At 40.1% G+C, this 16,729-nt stretch overlaps 3 protein-coding genes across 3 annotated transcripts; 1 reads left to right on the forward strand and 2 right to left on the reverse strand.

The window, feature by feature from the left end:
• Positions 1-3,483: 3,483 nt before the first annotated feature.
• Positions 3,484-7,966, forward strand: LOC102715823. Its single transcript, XM_006647632.3, has 4 exons — positions 3,484-4,075; positions 4,818-5,042; positions 5,183-5,536; positions 7,386-7,966. Exons 1-4 carry the CDS (start codon positions 3,611-3,613, stop codon positions 7,857-7,859), a joined length of 1,518 nt encoding a protein of 505 aa, XP_006647695.3. The 5' UTR covers positions 3,484-3,610; the 3' UTR covers positions 7,860-7,966.
• A 445-nt stretch (positions 7,967-8,411) lies between these two features.
• Positions 8,412-9,674, reverse strand: LOC102719275. Its single transcript, XM_040521061.1, has 2 exons — positions 9,122-9,674; positions 8,412-9,008 (listed from the first exon to the last, which is right to left on the reverse strand). The coding sequence occupies exons 1-2, from the start codon at positions 9,331-9,333 to the stop codon at positions 8,684-8,686; spliced, it is 537 nt and encodes a 178-aa protein (XP_040376995.1). The 5' UTR covers positions 9,334-9,674; the 3' UTR covers positions 8,412-8,683.
• A 6,341-nt stretch (positions 9,675-16,015) lies between these two features.
• Positions 16,016-16,582, reverse strand: LOC102719561 (histone H4). Its single transcript, XM_040520831.1, has one exon. The coding sequence runs from the start codon at positions 16,537-16,539 to the stop codon at positions 16,228-16,230; it is 312 nt and encodes a 103-aa protein (XP_040376765.1). The 5' UTR covers positions 16,540-16,582; the 3' UTR covers positions 16,016-16,227.
• Between the last annotated feature and the right edge of the window lie 147 nt (positions 16,583-16,729).

The raw sequence follows: 16,729 nt of genomic DNA on the forward strand, positions 1-16,729 counted from the left end.
TTGCTCTCATGGGCTAGAAATTACCACGTTAATCGGAGAAAAAGAAAAAAATATGAACCATTAGATCACGGTGGGTCCAGATTATAACGGTGTAGATAAATCGGAGAAAAAGAAAAAAATATGAACCGTTAGATCACGGTGGGTCCAGATTATAATGGTGTAGATAAATTATAAAAAAAGAAGGAGTTTTTTTAGAGAAAAAAGAACGTGATTTTTTTTGGATAAAATAGAATGTGGATTTTTTTTGGAAAGATTGGATCTTTTAATATGGATCGGACAAGGAGGAAACATACATGATTTTTTTAGGTAGAAAAAAGAACATTATTTTTTTTGGATAAAAATAGAATGTGGATTTTTTTAACATGGATCGGACAAGGAGATAAAAATGTTTTTTAGGAGAAAAAAAGTGATTTTTTGGATAAGAAAAGAGCGTGGATTTTTTTTGGAAGGATTGGATCTTTTTGACATGGATCGGACAAGGGGAAAATATGATTTTTAATTAAAAAGAACATGATTTTTAGAATAAAAAGAACTTGATTTTTGGAGAAAAGTAACGTGATTTTTGGATATAAAAAAGAACGTGGATTTTTTTAGAATCTGGATTGGACAAGGAGTTTTTTTAGGACAAAAAACATGATTTTTTGGATAAAAAAGAACATGATTTTTTGGATGAAAAGAACGTGGATTTTTTTGGAGGGATTGCATTTTTTATAATCTGGATCAAAAAAGAGAAAAAAACATGATTTTTGCATAAAAAAGAACGTCGATTTTTTTTGGAAGGATTGGATTTTTTAATTTGAATTGGACAAGGAGAAAAAAACGTGAATGTAAAAGTTTGATCTAAGTTAAGTCCGAGTTTAAAACTATATTGCCACTTTAATATTTATATTTTATAATATAATATGAAACTATATTTGATATTATAAAAATTTCATAACAAAACTAACCGCGCAATCTGCGCGGGCCACGATGCTAGTTTCTTTTATTCCACAAAAAATAAAGTTAGTGGAAGTGGTTGACATGTAGGTCTATTGTTATCTTTTGTCTTTTAGAAATTAGGGAGTTTGTCAGCTAGGCGGTAGATTCGCTAACACCCGCCATCACCATTAAGAATGTTTATAGGAGTAAAGATATATGATGCATTTTATTTTTCCACGTAATAAAGTCATTAAATAAGATATGATATGTACAACACACAACCTCTTCATAACTCTAATACACTCATTCTAACTACCTTTTCTCTTTCTTTTTTCCCATGTAGTTTAGCTGGAGGTTGTTCCTCGTGTGAGAGGTTGATGTTCCTCTCCCTCGTTTATCTCATTATTTAAGCCTGTGCGATATCTTAGTATTAGCGCCTAAAACATTTTCAGCATATACTCTATCCCATTCTCTATTCTCTATCTTAAAAATAAAGTATGTAGTGAAAATATGTTGTTTTACCAGATATTTTATCCCATCTTCTAAAAATAGAGTATCCTACATATTACAAAGAGATACTTATCTCAACATTCAACCACAAGAGGAGAGGATAATAACAATATAAGAAGAGGAGAGTGTAAAATATTAATAATATATATATACAAATGATGTAATATGGATGTTTGTGTTAGAGTGGTAACTAAAATATGAATTAATAATCTATTTTAGATGATCATCCAAATAATAATATGGATGATTAAATTTAGATGAGTTACTTGGAATGCTATTATAGGCTTATTACTTGCTCTTTGTGTCTGGGCTATCGACATATGAAAATGGGAGCACAGTAGTATTAATTTTTGGGTTATGTGAGTTATATTTCTTCTTAGTAAGAGAAGAAATCAATGAAGCAAATTACAAGGTTGAAAAATGGTGGTTGTAAAATGCTTTCTCGATTCTCGCAGATGACATCCATCATTTTTAATGCTCAGTAATGCAATGCATTAGAAATGTGTTTGAACAAAAAAGTTATATTTTAAACTACTTAAAGAAACAGTTCTACAACTATCAAATATATATTTATAAGTACTATTTAGTTTTAAAGGTTTTCCAAAGGAGGGAGACTAGACTAAGAGGTGGGCTTTTGTTGGATGTCATATATTATAGAAAATATAATTTCTATAATGGTGCTACTACTATTTAGTATTAACATGTGCCGACAATTGTAAAGTGACGCAGTCAATATAGAGCATAGCTCGTTAGAACAAAATAGAGATGGATGTTACTCACCTATTGTTATTGCTTTAAACTAGAAATAGAGATGGATTCACTCACCAGTTTTAGTTTATTAGTGTGCCTGAATTTGGATCGAAAAGGGTGAATATACGATGAAAATAGATAAATTTTAGTTAAACTTTTTTTCTAAACCGGGTCCGGGAACCCTGCTTCATGTAACTCCGCCCAGTCTTACACTATTAGAGCATTCCCAACCCAATGACTAGCATGGTGTCCATAGTATTAAATAAGTTGTCACATAGGATGAAAAATGATGTGGCAAGTGAATAAATAAGGAAAGAGATAAATCCATGTCTTGCATGAGACATGGTTTCTACACAACATCCAAGATATCATGTAAGATAAGTAGCATTAAATTTAAGTGTGTAATAGTGGTGTTTGCATCGAAAGAGTAGTGTCTACTACTAGTTTCTTGATGATGGGAAGTTTATAGAAACCATATCTAGTGTTATGGTTGGAAATGCCCTTATGAGATGAAGACAAACAGCTAGCTTAACCACTAAGCTTAGGTGATGTTTGGGACAAGAGACTTATTTTTAGTCTCTTGTCCCATCGAATGTTTAAACATTTATTATAAATAGTAAACATGAACTATTAATAAAACCCATCCATAATCTTAGACAAATTCGCGAGATGATTCTATTGAGACTAATTAATCTATAATTAGCCTATGTGATGCTACAGTAAACATGCTCTAATTATGGATTAATTAGACTTAAAAAATTCGTCTCACGGATTACCACTCATTTATGAAATTAGTTTTTTTATTAGTCTATGTTTAATACTTCAAATTAGTATCTAAACATCCGATGTGATATGGGGCTAAAAAGTTTAGCCCCATCTAAGGGGTGTTTAGCCCCATAAATGAGTGCTAATCCACGAGACGAATTTTTAAGCCTAATTAATCTATAACTAGAACATGTTTACTGTAGCATCACATAGACTAATCATGGATTAATTAGGCTCAATAGATTCGTCTCGTAAATTAATCCAAGATTATGGATAAGTTTTATTAATAATCTACGTTTACTATTTATAACAAGTGTCTAAACATCCGAGACAGACAAGGAGCTCAGCTTTAACCCTCATCCCAAACAGCCTCTAAACAACCCCTTAGCTTCGAACCCATCGATGGCTCATGGCGTTGAGAACATCATCAAGTCTTCGGTCTTCAAGTCACACTCATCAAGTCTTTAAACGTACGACAGGAAACACGCGCATTCAAACGAGGAAAAACCACTCCCCATCCTCTGCTCTTCACCTCTTCCTCAAAAAACACCACACCTCTACTCCCAAATCCCAACTCAAACGCGTCGTCGAAACCCCGAGAGAATAAAAAGAGGAAAGGAAATTTTTTTTCAAAACCTCCCCAAACCCTCGCCTCCCCGCCGCCGCCATGGACAGGGCACCGCCGCGCGGCGCCCCCCGCGACGCCGTCGGCCAGCGGTGGCTCGCCGCCTTCGTCTTCCAGGCCGCGCTCTCGGCCGCGGCCTCCGCGCTCTACCTCGCCGCCTCCCCGCGCCGCCGCGGCCGCCACTCCCGCCTCGGCGTGCCCCCCGGCCTCCTCCTGGCGCTCCACCCGTTCCTCTCGTGCGCCGCCACGGGGCTCCTCGCGCTCGCCTTCCTCGTCTCCGCGTCCCCGCACCCGCGACCTCCACCGGTGCCGCGCCGCGCCCTCGCGGGGTCCCTCCTCGCCGCCGCCGGCGCGCTCTGCGTGGGGGCCGCCGCGTCGCTGGTCCCCGAGGAATCTGGGTGGGCGGCTGTCGCTGGGCTAGGGTTCCGCGGTGCTGTATTGGGAGCGGTGTTCGCCGCGCACTACTTTGTGCGTCGGAGGTGGTTGCTGCAGTTCCCCGTTGTGCAGGTGAGTGAAGTGGGGAAAAGTAGGGGTTTCTCATCTAGAATGCTGTTTCAGGTCTTAAAAAACTGCCGAATGGCTGTAAATCGCAACAATGATACTGCAACAATAGAGATCGGGACTTTAGGTTTAAAGTTAGCCTGTTACGATTTTAGGTTTACCTGCTTAGGGATGATCGATGGTGTGAGTGACTTTTTTTATTATTAAATCGAAGCATGGATGTTTTTGTTAACTTTGGATTGGATTATTGGTATTTTACTCAAAAATGTTGTGTGATTTGTTCTGAGTTCAACTGGTTCCCACTAGAGAGCTTCATGCATTAATCAAATGGAGGGAATAGCTGCTAGCACCTCTGTAATATTCAGATAGATATACATTGGGCGTATATGGGCAATTTAAGATGAGAAATGCTATTATTATGTTTGATAAGCCACTTTACCGTTGTTTTGTAATTCACCAAGATATTGTCTGCAATGATCAAATCCACATGCATGAGCTATAGTTTCCTTTGATGATCATTTGTAGAGAAGTTTGTATCCATCTAGATCATTTTTTGGGAGGCATATAGTGTAGATTGATCAAACATAGAATGTGCAAGCTTCTGATATGTACATCTCTGTTTGTGTTTGTTTTTTTTTTTATATTTACAGTTTCTTAGACTTGCATATGCACTTTCCACCAACTGACCAAACACTTGATTATTTTGCCGATGGTCTTATTTACTTTCTTATTTTGTTCTTTTATCCAGCGACCTCCGTTCTATGGTTTGAAAATGGGGCTTCTGCCATCTGGAAAAAGGGCTCTGAAGGTGTCACTTCAGGCCTTTTTCCTTTCCTTTATCCTGATTTTCGTTCTGCCTCAGCAATTCAGAATCAAGGGATCCATTGGAAGCCAAATTAGTACCCAGATTGGTATTTTTATAATGGGTATTGCTGTTTCCTTCTGTTGGGAATTAAGTCATCATTTTGTGCAGGTTTGTTCTTCATGGTCCAACCTGCATCAACTGTTATATACTTATATCATGTATTCCTTAGATTGCCTGGAATATGGAGAATGACTTTCCTGAAACTCTATGGTTCATAACCATAATTCAACTCTTTAAACAATTTTCAGGTTGTGCATACAAGAAGGTGCAGTTTCGCTCCACCGCAGAGCACTGCTGCTGCAGAGACTAATCCTACTGAGTATATCCTAGAAGCATTGGAACTGAGTGATCCAAGATCATTAATGCAGTATCTTGCATACCAAGATTTATGTGCTGTATCTGAGTGTAACTTAGAACCATGGCGTCGAGGGGCCTTCTTTGAGGAATCTGGTGAGACATACAAAAGAATTGTGACAGCCTGTTTGAAGCCGCTTGAGGAGTTCACATCAAAAATTGCTGAAGCTCTTGAAGGTTTTTCTAGTGAAAAACCAGAGTTGTTGTCACAACAATTCAAACTAGCCAGTGCATTTAATGATTCACAGGTAATTTACCCGTCAGTTTCTTCTATCCATTTTACTTATGTTATGGTAGGTTGCTTTTCCTTTTCCTTCTCAATTATTAATCTTGTTTGCATTTTTGTTGATGTAGAACATGGCATGTTTTGTCGTTTATGATTTAGAAAAGTTGGATCTTACCGTAAAATCAGTTTGGTGTTTACTGCTTTTTTTGTTTTGTCATCAATGTGAGATTGTGGACTCTGGAACAAAAATTGTGAATGCATTGCAACAAACAATATCATATGTACTCTCCTTCAGCAGTTTTGGACATACGAGTTCGTGGGATGTTCTGGCATTAGTATCATACATTCTTCTGTTTGTCTTATTTAGATGCCATGCGTTCTGTTTCATAGGTATAGTGGAAGTGAATAATCCATTTATGCTTCTTATTGTAGCTTTACAACTGAGCAAACACAGGTTTGGTGGATGTGTCTTTAGCAGGCGACCATTAACATAGGAGGCACGTTTTGCTTCAGAACCACTAGCTAGCATTGTGGAAGAAAGAAAACATTTTATTTGACAAAACTGTAACAGTACCCTTAGAAGACTTAGTGTGAATATTCTTTCGTATTTACAGGATACTTGCATATTTTGTTTGTTAAGGTTACAATGCATACTACCCTGACTATGGCTGAATAGAGGCTGCTAGATGGCATGTTGGATTGCGATGAGTTTGGAAAAATCTGTAACCGTCAAAAATCATGTTCCATTTAATAGCAGCTCTAACTTGTTTTGTATGTTTGGTCAATTATGTTGTGTTGTTACCCATATTTTTAGTTTAGCATCATATGGCCATGCATAAAGATTATAAACTCCTCCCTCCTGTCAAGAAATTAGTCTGTTTGGAGATTGCCAATAAGTTCACAAAAACATGTCATTTGGAAGTATATTTGGGGGTGGGGTCATTTGGCCACTTATGCCCCTGTCAAACAACCTTTTGCATTCACAGCCCATTAATTTTGCCTGAGTTCTTTCTTCGGTGAAATATCCAGAGTTAATTGGGAGCAGTATTATGACAAGTCTCAATGATTGATTATTCCTTGGTAGCTGCTAGGGCAATGTTTGGTTCTAAACCAGTTGACCTGTTCATCCAACCTAGACCAAACTGCTTATGTGATTTGTGGCTTGTTTGATTTGACTGGCTATAACCCACTGAACTTATTGGCCATGGCCGTAGCTTGTTTGCACTCCACAGCTTCGCAGGCAGCCTTCGTCAAGCACGAAACCTTATGCTGCCTGTCGAAACCTTTCATTTCCGCTGCTGTCATGACCTTTTCTTTCGGCTTCTGTCACCAAGGATTAGCACACAGGTCATGCCTGCTTTCAATGCTGGCCTCGCCAACCTAGACAATTTAAATTGTGGTTGCCGTTTTGTCACCAACACTGGCAGGCAGAGACATCTGCTTCAATTAAATCTCCGAAAGAAGTTACGGCTGTTATGTGTCTGTTTGCTTCGAAGGAGATACAAAGATGAAGCCATCGTATCTTTTTGCTTGCAATCACATTGACTTGCATTGTTATTTCCAGAGTGTCCATACAAATGGTTACCAGTTCAAACCATGGGCCCAAACTGACCAACCTATCTTTTTTGGGCTGGTCTGGGTTTCAAGACAAAACTGTCAAAACCTGTGAATGCTCAGCCCTAGTAGCCGCAAACAAGCCCCGAACATCTTCCTTTGGTAATTGAAGGGAGTATTGGTTGCAAGTTGTGATTTTGGTAGCATTCCGAATGGTTGAATTGTCATTATGCTAACTTCCAGACTAGTTATTCTAGTGTTTCTTTGTTTTATGATTCCTGATGAAAACTTAATTTTGTGTGGCTTGTTGCATGTAGATATGCACCTGGTGTGCTCGGACATTGGCATCTTTAACTGCACGCTCACGCCAAGAAGATCGGTATGGAGTTGCTCAACTCACAGGCTGCAATGCCGCTGTGATGTCTACTTTGCTGTCTGCGCTAGTTGCAGTTGAGGCATGTTTGGGGAAGAAAACTAATCCACAACCTACGCACTCACTGGGTCCAGCAAGTATTAAGTGGGCTAACTTTTCCACCGGGAGAAAAGGCAATGTAACTGCCATTGCAAGCACGCAAAGAGGTGGTCTTCACACTAAAGCTTATTCCATGGCTGATGTGCTTAGAACTTCCATCTATCAGATGGTTTCAGCCTTTGAGGATGACATGCGGGCAAATGCAAAAGCATCAAGTTTGGAGAAGAATTGGATTGGTGAAGGAAGAAAACCTGTATTTGGTTCACATGCTGTGTTGGTTCAGAAGTTAAGCCTGTTCATTGAATACCGTGCTGTCTGAACTTGGCATCCTGTCCCAAGTAGACCTAAACTATACTTGGATGAAGGTTCTTTTGTTTTGGATGGGAGAGTTTGTTTGACTATCAATCTTTGGAACAGGTTATGCTACTTGTTCAGGTTCAGGGGCCAATATTTTATATCAAGGACGACTGGGACGCTGGCATTTTCTGTTCATAATCGTTAGGACGTCAAGAAGGGACTAGGGTTGTACTTATGGAGGATGTTTTCAAGTGATCGTACATTTCTCCACTGGGAAATTACCACTGTTGGGCAGAAATTCATGCAGTGGACCTGTATGATACTTGTGCTTACTTTCTCGGGCTGGAGTTGTAATCTGTATTTTATCATGGGTGGAGGGAACCAGAACTGTAGTGATTTACTTGATAGGCTTATTGAAATTTTAGTACTTACAATGTAATGCCCACTTACAGAGCTTGCAGCTTGAGCCTTGAGGTTCTAGTCAAATTCAAATACTTTCAGTCATTCATGTTAAACTGTCACCTAGTTTTGCATTTCCATTCTGGATCACTTGTTGGCTTTGATCCATTTCAATTTCCAGTAGGCCGTCCTCTTTAGAATAGTTGTCAAAATGTGGGGTTTGATGCCTGGCAATCGACGGGAATTTCAGTATTTGCCCTTAATGACAGTTTCTTTGCTTGGTCGGTTGCTAGAACTTGATCCTGCAACCGGAACATGCTGAAGAGACATGCTTTCTAATTTAGCATTCTAACTATCCAACTCAACCGTGTATTTATATTACAATTTACAAGCTCACCCAACAAACAACACGAACAGTGCCCATTTTAGTGTTAGGAGGACAAACTCCTAGTTAACGACGAGAAACTTAGCGGCCACTCCCTCCGGCCTCGCCGCCGGCGCTGCCAGCGGCGGCCGCCTCGGCGCAGCGGCGAGCACCGAGAGCGCGGCCCTGGCGGTGGCGGCTGCCTTCCTGGCGCCGGCGGCCTTGGGGCAATGCCGGCGCGGCGACAGGACGCGTCCGCGGTGCGCGTCCAGGCCACCGCCGCAGCTCTGCGACGGCTTGAGGCGCTTCCTCGGCGGCTTGGCCAGGTCCTCCACCTCCAGGGAGGCGACCGCCGCCAGCGACGCGAACGACTGCGACTTGCCGTCGAAGAACCTCGACAACCCCCTCCTGCAAACCAAAAAATACCCACCGATCTGCGTCAGTTCGGTGATCAAGAAAAGAAAAAAACGCGACGGTTTCCATCGAGAGAACGATCGAGCAAGGGAGGGCCCCGCACGCACTTGAACGGGAGCTGCGTCATGAGATCGGACATCTCGAAGTGGCGGTCCGCCGAGCCGGAAGACGAGGAGCTCGCGTCGTCGGCGAGCTCCGACGACGACCCCGACGACCGCGCCGAGCTCGCCGACGTGGACGGCGACCCTATGTCCTCCTCCTGCTCCTCGCACGCCGGCGCCGCCCCGCCGCCGCGCCGGCACCACATGTACGCGTCCATGTGTATCCAACCCTCCACGAACGCCGCCGACGATCGATCAGATCAAAAGGCAAACGCAACAAACCTAACCTCGTCGCAGTGGACTGGCGGAAAGAAGGCAGCCGCTACAATATAAAGGGTGGAGGAGGAGGAGGAGGACAGCGACCGCGCGTGAGCTGGCGAGGATAAGAACGAGCACGAGTAGCGGAGGACGTGCGCGCGAGCGCGAGCGGAGGAGATAAAAACTGGAGTACGTATATAAAATGAAAAAAAAGCACGGCTCGTTTATTTATATACGTTTATCCATGCGCGTCGCGGCGGGCAAGGAGTAAAATAGATTCGGTGTTATCTCCCCCTTTTTTCTATCCGCGGGGGCGGGTGTGGGGTTGGGTTTGGCCAGTGGAAATTGTTTTCCCGGAGACCGTTGGGAGGGGGAGAAGAGTCGGGAGAGGAGTGGATAAGAAGGTCTCCACATCCCGGCGTGTTCCCGCTCTCGCGGGCGCGTCGGACGCCACGCGACGCGAGCGGTGCTGCTGCCGCCGTGCGGCTGAGGCTTCGGCTTGTTAGTTGTGCCGGCCGGTCTAAGCGGAGGTGAGCGCGGGTACAATAGTCAATAGGTGATATAAAATTATCTTGTTATATTTATTTACGTAAAGAGGAGATGGAAAAACAGAGAGAAAATATTATAGTTATAGTTAAAATTCTAAAACACTGCGTGTGTATTGTATATGAGAGATGAATCATACATTAATATTATAATATATGTTTGTGTGTAAGTATTATTTGATTAATTCTATATTAACTCTGAGTAATACGACTTTTTAAATTAAAAAGTTAGTAGTTAACTCTTTGATCTCGCTCTTAGGAGCGAGGGAACATTAATGGTGAGAGTAAGGTTAATAATATAACTAGCAAACTAATTCTAAAAGATTATTGATAGTTTTTTCTTAGCTAGTTAGCTGTTCATCATTAATACATGAACTACTCGTAGTTTTCTGATTTTTTTTCCAAGTCGACGATTAGGTTATAGTCCAATTTTTTTCTCCTTCTATTTTTTTTCCAACTTAGTATTAACTTAGATAATACTATTATAATTGTTATGAGTGGGGGTGAACGGAGGAGGGCCACACGCTTTTAATTCCCAGACTGCACGGCGCCGCGCCGCGCCGCGCCGTCCACCCGGCCTGCTGCGGATTTCAGTGCCGGGTTTGTGAGAGTGTGCAGCAGGGGGTGTACGTTTTACGTACGTGTGTTTCGTTTGAGCCGCGCGCTTCCGATTTCGATTCAGCTCGCGCGCGTGGCGTCCCCATCTTGTTCTTCTTTCTTGCTCGACAGTGGAGCGGTTACTTATCTTGTGCAGGAGTACAATTTCTTTTTGGAGCAAACTAGTACTACAAGGCCACGTTCTAAATAATGGTTTCGGTTAACCGAGTAACATCGCGGAAACGAGAAACATGGTTAACATGTAATTAATTAAGTATTAATTAATACGATTTTTAAAATAAAATATATGATTTCTAAAATAAATTTTATATGAAAAGTTTTCGCGCAGAAAAACCGTTTGTTATTTTGAAAATCGAGTTAACAGGAAAGGAGGAATGGCTAAGCCAAACAGCTGAAAAGAACCGGCTCTAAGTGAGACAGCTAGTAATCAAATTTGTACCGCTTACCCCTATCTACCAGGTTCCCGGACGTATCAGATGACTTCACCACATGGAAAATGAAAAGATGATTGAAATTATGGTTTGTTTCTGAGTAAATAGTGTTTTTAGAGCTTTATTAACCTGTACTAGTTAAGCTCTCTGTAAGAGTCTTGATAGGATAAACATCTTTCTTTCTTATGATCAACAACCACAGAGCAACAACGCAACCAAGGATAACCATTTGTACAACAGTATTTATATTGTCCGTCCTTGACATTGAGGTAAATAATCACTTTGATTTAACCAATCACATACATTATGTTCTTTAAAAATGCACTTTGACCCTACCCAATTTCACTTTGGATCGCTTTTTATTAATCAAGCTTGACTTTAGACCATTTTAAACATATCATTTCACTTTAGGCCAGATAAATTTATTATTATTATGGTTTGTACCACTCTAAATAACGTTTCTCATCATACCACCCTCCTATTTAATAAATGTATTGAATGCATATAGATAGGAGATCACCGATATGCCAGAGCACATGTGTTTGATGTTGGTAATTATTACTTAAAAAATCGTTCGGGTGGTTCGAGCCGTAACAATGTCAAATTTACCAAATTCAAATTAAAAAAATAGGTAAGGGTAGTAAAAACAAAATTTAGGTAATAAAATACAATCCAAAATGCAATTTACTTCTTTTTCAACCAATCAAAAAGTTTCTCCATTTAATTACACTAACTTTCTTAACACCTATACCCTGTTCTATTCTTATATTCTACTAGAGCAAAAATAGCATGTTATAGGGTTTACGTTATCGACAAAAACCAAATGGAAACTGTGAAATTTTGAGGTTTGATGTGGGGTCAAAGTAGATTCTAAGTGAAATTTCAAATGGTTCCGAGAATGCCAAATTGAAACAATAAAATTTGACCAAAACTTAATTGAATTTTGTGAAAAAAAAATGTCATGCCACCCAGGGGCAGGATCCGACACCATCCAGAATTGAATCTAATAGGTCCTCATGTCGGCAGTGGTCAAAATAGCTATTGACAGCGCTAGAATGGGGGTCATTCATTGGGCTAAGCCAGATGCGTAAGCCAAGGAGCAATATGTGGTGATGATAGATGCTTGAACTATTTGATCAACCAAAGATTACCATTCGGTTAATGCCATACTTCCTTAACCAATCGGTCCATCTGTCGTTAGTATATTTTTGCTAAAATTTGCCGTAATTGTTACCCATATTTTGGTAAATAATATTTTTGTGCCAAAGTATGGATATAATCCAAACAACCTCAGACGTGGCAACCTTATTCGGGGCAGTTAGCAACACCCTTAATCCTTATTGATATTGTCAAGTTGAGTGGATTCCTGTCAAAAAAAGTTGTGGATTAAAAGTTTAATCATAATGGGAGAGTGTGAAAAGTACAGTAAGTCAATCTTAATTTAAATCATAATAGGAGTGTGGATAATTACATATACTCTTCAGCAAGCTCTAGATTGAACAACTGTTAGAGAAAGTCAGCCAATGTATTCAACATTCCTTTCTCAAAAAAATGTATTCAACATTATTTCATAAAGAAAAGATTTCCAAGAAAGACGAATTCGTCCAGCATAGGTGTGAAAAAGTTAATCAAACAAACTAAACATCCCATGAAGAGTGCCATATGTTCAATAATCATTAAGTTACTTTAAACTAGATTGCTAGAACCGCGTCAAAGTAGCAAGATGGTGATAATTATCCAATTGTAGTACTGTTGATGGTACGTAAGCTTAGCAGGGCCGGTTCCTTGCCACCCGTACTTATGTTACTCGTTTTCTTCGCACACACTTTCCGAATTACTAAAAGGTGTATTTTTTTAAAAAAATTATAGGAAAGTTATTTTAAAAAATCATATTAATCTATTTTATATTTTTTAATAATTAATAATTAATTAATCATATACTAATCTATTATTACGTTTTCGGTGTCAGACATAAGTTAACTTATCCCCTCAAACGGCATATGACAAAGACAAACCATTGTGGCTCCACTTCTTTCTGTCTAAAATATGTCCCCTTTGCTAAAGAACAAATGCACATTTGCAGACGCTGTAAAGAAACAAAAAGAAATATTGCATGCCTTGTCATTGTCCGATGGAATATGCAAGATCCGGTAATCTACGACTAATATATGTGTGGAACAAACAACTTGCTACTCCTTCGCATTGCATATGTTACACCTCCTGACAGTGAAATAAAGAAACACACAAGTAAGCTTCAACTGAGATTAGACTTTCTCTAAGACTAATTTTAAATGTCCCGTAACCTCATCTTTTCGGTTCTATTTATACTTATAAGTCAAAGTTTAACTTTAACTTAAGAGTTAATTTCAATGCTTTCTATCATAGCTTATTTTTTATATTAGCTTTTAGATCGTTCACACGTATATAAAAGTTTTAATATACGTTTTTGGCATTTTTCCGATTACACCATCTCTAATTAAAAAACTTAATGACATTGATGCCCTGTGTACTTGTCGCTGCTCCCTGACGAGATGCCGATTGTGCAAAGCTGACTCAGCTGACCGGGTTATGCCCCCCGTGACCACTAACTCAACCCGTGGCCTTCACTTTTTGGTCTTCGTTGCATATCCTTTCAACAAAATGGAGTGCTTATCCTTCCTATAACGTTAATTTATAAGCTATGTGATGATGGTTACGTTGGATGTGAGAGGAATACGATATGAGAATCGTCTCTACAGCGAGTCTATGGCACTGAGATTAATTAAAGTCCGAGCGGACTCCGGTATATTTTACTGGTAATAGAATTTAATCTATATCGTTGATCTAATTTTATCCGACGGCTGTGATTAAATTATACTACCAACAATATTAGGTAATATTAGGTGTAATAGAAATTTAAAGATACAATATCGTTCTTTTTATTATGATCTTTATGAAAAAAATAAAATTACAAAATAATACTAATTAAGTAATTAACAAAGTAAAAAAATACCCATTTTCTACCGATAGTATAATACTTATAATTAAAATGCACCGGAGAGTTAGTGCGGCTAATCGATTGCTCTTATCCGCCGCTAAGTCAACAGAAACCTAAACACTAATGAACTTGCCTGTGATAGATCACGAAGGTATAATAAATCCATTCGTTTGTTGTCCTACTCACACACGATAGTAGTACAAAAGCAAGTCCTTTTTAGCGACAAGGTTGTAGTCTTTCGGGCCCAAAGCCAGGAAGGCTATCATTCTGGGGACAAAACTGACGACAACGTGACGGGTTAATTAGGTAATAAACTCGAGAGTTCCTACGCAAAAGCAGCGACCTGATTGGAGATGGTGACAGTTTATTTGACCCTTCGGTTAATGAACTAGTGTTAGTAGCACCGATCACCACTCACCTGTAGTATTGTAAAAAAAAAAAGAACATTTTTCAGTTTTCAGGGGGGAAAAGGAACATTTTGGAGAATTTCTTCTGTATTTTCGATGGTTTCTGCACGGTGCAGCAAGCCAGGCTGTTGTTGGGCTGGCCGTGGTGAACATTTCATGGATGCAAATGGGAGAGAGTTAGAAAAACAGCCTACTTCTGGGCTTTAAGACGCCCAGGGGCCACGGTTGGTTGCAACAAATTCAGCTCAACATCTCAGAACAAAGGCTATGTTCTTTTGCGGAAGAACGATGAAAGATTATCTTTTTTTAATAGTTGTTTAATAGTATAAATAATAAAATTAACTAATGAAAAATTAGAAATCTACTTTATAAAGATGAGATAATAAACTTTTTTATATAAACTTTTTTTTGCAAAAAAACACCCTGTTTAACTGTTCAGAAAGGGGACCCGTAAAAAACAGTGAAAAATATGGGAATAATCTGGTATAAGGAATTCAGCAAAAACAACGCTAATATTTCCATAAAAAACAATGTTCATCTCTACTTGTTTAAATATACTCCACAACTTTACCACGTAAAGCCATTGTAGGGATGAGACTGTTTCAATAATCTCATAATTAAACTGTTCTAAATTATGCTAACTGTCAGGTTTTTATCCATAGCAAAACACGAGTACTCTGTCACTTTTATATTGTAAGATTTTCTAATCTTATCTATATTTATTTATTGACAAATGCATATAATTTTTATATATTTTTAATTCATTAATATCCATATGAGACTAAACCTTTAAATTTTATATTATGAAATGGAATGACTATTTAGATAGTATTTTAAAAGTCAAGGGCCTCAACAAATGACCATATGCAGAAAATACTATAAACGGCATTTAGCAGAAAAATAACATGTGATTAAAACGTTTACCGTTGAGTTCTTATATACTTAAAACGCTAATACTAAAAGAACCTACGGATGAAAAAAACATAAAGAACGGTTCCAAAATTAGATTTAAAATTCAAAATTTTGACAAGGACATATACTACATATTAGGCTGGGAGCCCAAATCACTCTAGCAACAATCACAGATGCAGGAGACAAACTATATTTTCGACAGGGTTGAATATTGAAATCGTGATGTCGTTGCATCTAAATACTAAATGTAACATATTCTAGTACAATAAATCTAAATATTCATAGTATTAAGATGTATCACACTAGATTCATTTTTTTAGGGAGTAAGCAGCACTGATGAGTCACAACTGACAACATGACGGGTTAATAAACTCAAGAGTTTATAAGCATCAAAACTGACGACTGTGGCAACTTGTTTGCCTTCAGCTAACTGTAGTACTCCAAAGAACTGAAGCACGAGAAGAAACAACATTTTGGAAGCCATTTTCCGGAAACAAAACCAAATGAAACTATAGAACGAATTGCCGATTTGACAATTCTGTGCTTTTTTGGATGAAATTCAAGCGAAGCGCAGCAAAACAAAGGATTGATAAGGCTGGGCCGAGCAGCACAGTTAGTACATTTCAAGTCTCCAACATGATGGCTCCGGACAAGGCCCCAATTTGTTGGAGGCAAATCCCACCCAACATACCAGAGCAAACGTTCACATTCCAAACCACACCGAAATCGGAAATGCAGTAGAATACATTTGCTTGGATTGAAATCTTCTTGTCATTGCATCTATGGGAATCAACAAATCACAGCCAGGAGTTGGGACACTGCTAATCCTAATACTAGCACACACATGGCATATCCGGACGTTTCTACACTCGCAGAGCCAAAGCTACAGCAAAAAGATCTAAACAAAGGCAGCAAGAGTGCAGCTTTCGAGGCGGAGACTCCCGGCGAGCGGCGCTGCACAGGCTTAGCCGCCGAAGCCGTAGAGGGTGCGGCCCTGGCGCTTGAGCGCGTAGACGACGTCCATGGCGGTGACGGTCTTGCGGCGGGCGTGCTCCGTGTAGGTGACGGCGTCGCGGATGACGTTCTCCAGGAAGATCTTGAGCACGCCGCGGGTCTCCTCGTAGATGAGCCCGGAGATGCGCTTGACGCCGCCCCTCCTCGCCAGCCTCCGGATCGCCGGCTTCGTGATCCCCTGGATGTTGTCGCGGAGAACCTTGCGGTGGCGCTTCGCCCCGCCCTTGCCGAGCCCCTTGCCTCCCTTGCCGCGCCCAGACATCGCCGGAGAAGATGAGTGGCCTGCTCGGGGAGGAGATCTTGGATCGCCGTGGAGTTCGGTGGTGAGCGGCGGATTTGGGCTCGGTTTTATAGAGGCGGGGAAGTTTTTTGGGTTGGGTTTGGGCGGGAGAATTTCGGCGATGGTTTTGAACTTTTGCTGCGCGGGTGGGTTTGGGACGTTGGATTGGTGG

The sequence above is a fragment of the Oryza brachyantha genome, chromosome 2 (assembly GCF_000231095.2).
Source record: "Oryza brachyantha chromosome 2, ObraRS2, whole genome shotgun sequence".
NCBI lineage: Eukaryota > Viridiplantae > Streptophyta > Magnoliopsida > Poales > Poaceae > Oryza > Oryza brachyantha.

What these genes read in the sequence shown, in the direction of transcription:
- LOC102719275 (XM_040521061.1), bottom strand. Translation starts at nt 9,333, where the DNA reads ATGGACGCGTACATGTGGTGCCGGCGCGGCGGCGGGGCGGCGCCGGCG. An exon ending in ATGACGCAGCTCCCGTTCAA is followed by an intron (nt 9,009 to 9,121) that starts GTGCGTGCGGGG and finishes TTTGGTTTGCAG; the next exon opens with GAGGGGGTTGTCGAGGTTCT.
- LOC102719561 (XM_040520831.1), bottom strand. Translation starts at nt 16,539, where the DNA reads ATGTCTGGGCGCGGCAAGGGAGGCAAGGGGCTCGGCAAGGGCGGGGCG.
- LOC102715823 (XM_006647632.3), top strand. Translation starts at nt 3,611, where the DNA reads ATGGACAGGGCACCGCCGCGCGGCGCCCCCCGCGACGCCGTCGGCCAG. An exon ending in TGCAGTTCCCCGTTGTGCAG is followed by an intron (nt 4,076 to 4,817) that starts GTGAGTGAAGTG and finishes TCTTTTATCCAG; the next exon opens with CGACCTCCGTTCTATGGTTT. An exon ending in TAAGTCATCATTTTGTGCAG is followed by an intron (nt 5,043 to 5,182) that starts GTTTGTTCTTCA and finishes AACAATTTTCAG; the next exon opens with GTTGTGCATACAAGAAGGTG.